The sequence below is a fragment of the Neophocaena asiaeorientalis genome, unplaced genomic scaffold (assembly GCF_003031525.2).
Source record: "Neophocaena asiaeorientalis asiaeorientalis breed wild unplaced genomic scaffold, Neophocaena_asiaeorientalis_V1.1 scaffold87, whole genome shotgun sequence".
NCBI lineage: Eukaryota > Metazoa > Chordata > Mammalia > Artiodactyla > Phocoenidae > Neophocaena > Neophocaena asiaeorientalis.
Window position 1 is genome coordinate 133,010 of NW_020175432.1, and position 5,072 is coordinate 138,081.

Sequence of the window (5,072 nt, forward strand, 5' to 3'; positions counted from 1 at the left end):
GTTTCCGGGGGTCGCGTCTCCGGCTTCCGGGGGAAACCATAGAGAGGTGGCCCTCCGTCCGCCCAGTGCGCCCCCTCCCGAGTGTGGATTAACGTGCTTACGTCATTTTCGGTCACCTCTGGCTGGGTGAGGAGCGCCGGCTTCTGAGGCGGAAGCTGCCAGGTCAGGCAAACCGGAAGGGAGGCGAGAAACGTGAAGGGATCCGAGTTTGCACGCTGAGTCTCAAAGGTAGGTGGGGGCCGCATCCTGGTTGCGCCCCCACTGCCTTCCGAGGTCAGCTGTGAGTTCGGGCCTGCGGCTTTCGCGCTTAAAGCTGGAGAGAGTCAGAGAGGGGCGCAAGGCTTCTCTGAGAGCCCGAGTAGGCAGAGCAGGGTTGCGGACAGCTTTGGATCACCAGCGTCGCTTGGAGGTAGGCCTGCCCGTGTGTCCCCCGCTTCTCAGCTGTGAGCGGACGCATCCATACCAACCGGCAGCGCGTTAAGATGGCTGGCTATGCCGCTGCTCCCAACGCCTCGCAGACCCTTCAGGAGGAAGCGGTATGTGCCGCCTGCCTGGATTACTCCAAGGATCCCGTATCCATCGGCTGCGGGCATAACTTCTGCCGTGGGAGTGTGACGCAGCTGTGGGGCAAGGAAGATGATGAGGAAGTCAGGGACGAAGAGGAAGGTGAATGGGAGGAGGACGGCGAGGCGGTGGGGGCCATCGGTGGATGGGGCAACTCCATTCGAGAGGTTTTATACCAGGGGAATGCTGACGAGGAGTTGTGCCAGGACCAAGAGGATGATGAACTCTGGGACGGTGACGGTGGTGTAAGGGATTGGGACAACGTGGATTATGTGTGGGACCAGGAGGAAGAAGAGGAGGATACGGACTATTACCTGGGAGGCGTGAGACATGACCTGAGAACTGACGTCTACCCAGAAGAGGAGATATTGGAAGAATACGATGAGGACGACCAAGAGCTGTATCCTGACACTCACCTGCCTCCTCCCCCAGCCCCTCCACCGCAGTTCATCTGCCCCCAATGCCAAAAGAGCTTTACGCGTCGCAGCTTTCGTCCCAACTTGCAGCTAGCCAACATGGTCCAGATAATTCGCCAGATGTGCCCCACTCCTAATCGAGGGAGCCAGGGGAATGATCAGGACATCTGCTCCAAACACCAAGAAGCTCTGAAACTATTCTGTGAGGTGGACAAAGAGGCCGTCTGTGTGGTGTGTCGAGAATCCAGGAGACAAAAACAGCACAGCGTGGTGCCAATGGAGGAAGTGGTTCATGAGTACAAGGTGAGCGGCGTGAGGGAATGTGGGGATTTGAAGGGAGTGGAGGAGAAACCAGGGGAGCTGGGGACTTGGCAGTTGAGCCTCTTCTTTTGTGACAGATGGGGCACAGGGTGGAGAGAGATGGGTATATGTGGACGAAGGAGACATTGGCTGAGGCTGACTGGCTTCCCCAGAGGAAACTGACAAAGACAGTAACTGGGAGCTGACCATTGTTGTTACTCCCTTTCAATCTACCGAAGTATATAAGGGGGTAAGAGTGACAGGACCCCCCCACCCCCAGTACTTAATTTCCCTCTGATGTGAGTCCTGAGTCTATACCTGACCAAGACTCGGGGATCCTTAATATATAGGAATGGAAAGCCACAGTACTTGTAGATAACAGACATTCAGGACGTCAGCACAAGCAGTGTCAAAACAGAGGACTAATACCGGTTAGACCAAAAATCCAGGTGTGATTCCTGGACTAATAGAGCAACTGGACACACCCACCCTCCCAAAGTCTGGGGTCACTTTCCCACCTTCAGTAGGGCCCATTTTCCCTGTAGAGAAAGGCAGAGAGCATAAACATCTTTGATGGTTCAGAATAAACCTCTTGGCCTGATCACTTTCCTTACCTGGTATTTTATCAGAGTGGAAGAAATGAAGGATTTAGGACCAGATGACCTGGCTCTGCAATTGACTGTCTAATCTTGGGCAAGTCTCAACCTCTTAGCTTTACTTTTCCCTTAGGCTTGTTAAGATTAAAAGAGATCATATATGTGAAAGTATTTTATAAACCATGAAGCGCTGAACAAATGTTTCTTTAGTTTGACTTTCCTCTAGTTTCCTTTCATTTCTTTGGGTTCTGATTTGGTTAACACCTTGCTTTCTAGGCCTGATCTGAGTATTAGAAAATTGTCTCAATGACAGCATGAATACTGTCAAAAAGCCTAGATGGATGTGACTGCTAGCAGTACCCAAGGAGGGAGAGGTTGCCTTCAAGTCCATAAGTCTTATAATCAATAGCAACTGCTCATGTCTTAGTAGTGCTTTAGTTTATAAAATGTATTTCCTCATGTTCTTCTACAGCAGTGACTTTCAAACCATAGATTTTGACCAATTAGTGGGTCTTAAAATAAATGGATTATGCCCAGCATTATTTTTAAATGAAACAGAAGAGAAAATATCAGAGTGCATGGGAGCACAGTAAGTATTGTTTTATGAAACTTTTAAATTATATGTACACAGGTGTATACTTGGTTTCAAAACACAAACATAACACTGCCCTACAGGCATTACATATTAGATAATATCATCACCCCCCATTTCACAGTAACTATTGGCAAGTGCACAGTTAAGACTCAAATCTTCACTACAAACCACTGCTAGTTCCATCATCATATTAATATGATTTAAGGATAAACCCTACTACCATGCTTTCCCCCCAGGGTAATAATTAAGTTTGCTTATAGAAGAAACTATGTCCTATATTTCTGGGTTTTGGTACATTGAAGCTGAGGAGAGGAGGTAACCTTTCATTCCTCTGCTAGGATTCTCTAGAAAGGATTTTGAAACCGAAATTTTAATTGAAAACCAATTTAGACAAGAGAAAAGAGGTGGTCTTTTCATCTGGGGAGACCAGCTAACACTCATTTGAAACCTCAGAAGTTATTTATAAAGCACCTTAGTAAGTATAAACAGCAAAACCAAGTTAAACAAATAGGAGATAATCCCTTTCAAATTATGTAATATTTTTTTAAAAAATAAAACTTATTTTCAAACATATACCAGAACTTAGGTTGATGGTGTTACCAAACATAGGAGTTACACTGAAGACGTAAAAATTATGTAGGCTATGTGTAAACTGATATTAACTGACATAGTCTTTCATTCTTTATACAGTTTATAGTTTTGTCACTTCCTTTCATTGGTAAACATGCACCTTACAGTAGCATGATTTAGAATCATAGTATACAAAACTCTCACAATACTCTCACAATAGTTAACATTATATGGAACTTTTTTTTTTTTTTTTTGCGGTATGCGGGCCTTTACTGCTGTGGCCTCTCCCGTTGCGGAGCACAGGCTCCGGACGCGCAGGCTCAGTGGCCATGGCTCATGGGCCCAGCCGCTCCGCGGCATGTGGGATCTTCCCGGACCGGGACACGAACCCGCATCCCCTGCATCGGCAGGCGGACTCTCAACCACTGTGCCACCAGGGAAGCCCAGAACTATTTTTATATAATGGTTTATTTAGTATGCTATACATTAGCCACCACATAGTTCTGGTTACGTTAAATTCTCTGTTGTTGGCTACTAATTCAACAAGATTTTAATCTTACTTTGGAGGTGATCAAGCTTTTTTAGCTTTAGGGGCTATGAGTCGGGAGTTGTTACTCAGAGACTCAAGGAATAGGTCAGTGATTTTCAGGAATAGAAAAGAAAGGCATTCTCGCCCCCTCCCTTCACACATAGCAGCATTGCAGGGTATGGGGAGAGTTATCATTTATAAAATCATATTTAGTATTATAATGTTAAAAAGAAAAAAAGATTTAATTTTTCATAATATAAGAAATAAATTGGAAAGAACTCCTTGGCTGGTGGGAATACAAAGATGGAGCAAGAATCATTCAGAGTAAGGCCTATTGTCAGTGGGGTGTATAACTAGTTGGATACCCAGAGATGTTTGTTGTGGATATGGTGCCATTTATACTGCTATTCCTTAAAGTTTAATTTTGTATAAGAAGAGGCTTTTTAGCTCTGAAAAGTTTACTTATTTACATCTTCCATTTTGTCCATCCCATGAGTTAGAGTTCGTCTTGACTCTTCAAGCTAGAATCAGAGGATTATGAAAATAAGATCATTTAGATTGACCAAGGGCACCATTAAATGGTGTCAGGTTTTAGGCGGCAGACAGGTGTATAAAAAGAAAATGAACAAAGATTTCACTTGTTGAGGCTCAGGCATAACTGGATGCTTGTAATTGCCCTGCCACCCAGCTGCCGCTGATAAAGTCATTCATCACTCTGCAAGAGGGACCAGATGCTTCCATCATCAGTACTCCTTGTTTTTCTGTTTTCTCCTTTGAGGTAGCTAAAGATGGCAGCCAAAAATTTTTTGAGGCTTTTATCAAGTATGGATTCATGTATTATGCAGAAGATAGGGTCAACTTCTTCGGCTGAGTTATCTGAAAGTGTTGGGCAGTGAAACATGCCAAACACTGTTAAAGTTATGCCACTAAAAACAGTATTCTGCAGAGCACAATTCTCTGCAGTTTTAAGATTGGACAGTATTGGAATATTAACAGGAATCTTCAAAGGCAATGAAAGCTTACTATTAAATAGCCCTTTTAACTGCAAAGGAGAAAAAAATGGAGAAACTTGTGAAACCTTGCATTCCGAATGCTGCCACAACTTTGAGAGGAAATTGAGGAATTCCAGAATTTCTTCATCGACTTCTGCGTCTGAACTCTGAATTCACTGACTGAGCATATCAAACGTCAGGTTTTAAAAAAAAACAGCTCATCCTTCTTTGCTATTAGTTGAGATTAATCTACTGATGAAGAAAATTGTGCTTTGTTTATGTTCAGAATAAGGCTTTAAAAACTGTGGATGTGGGCTTCCCTGGTGGCGCAGTGTCTTGAGAGTCCGCCTGCTGATGCAGGGGACATGGGTTCGTGCCCTGGTCCGGGAAGATCCCACATGCCATGGAGCGGCTGGGCCCGTGAGCCATGGCTGCTGAGCCTGCGCGTCCGGAGCCTGTGCTCCGCAACAGGAGAGGCCACAACAGTGAGAGGCCCGTATACCGCAAAAA

At 45.2% G+C, this 5,072-nt stretch overlaps 1 protein-coding gene across 1 annotated transcript; it reads left to right on the forward strand.

The window, feature by feature from the left end:
* The first annotated feature begins 449 nt into the window (after positions 1–449).
* On the forward strand, positions 450–4,895 carry TRIM52 (tripartite motif containing 52). Its single transcript, XM_024767343.1, has 2 exons — positions 450–1,283; positions 4,621–4,895. The coding sequence occupies exons 1-2, from the start codon at positions 483–485 to the stop codon at positions 4,687–4,689; spliced, it is 870 nt and encodes a 289-aa protein (XP_024623111.1). The 5' UTR covers positions 450–482; the 3' UTR covers positions 4,690–4,895.
* Positions 4,896–5,072: the final 177 nt, after the last annotated feature.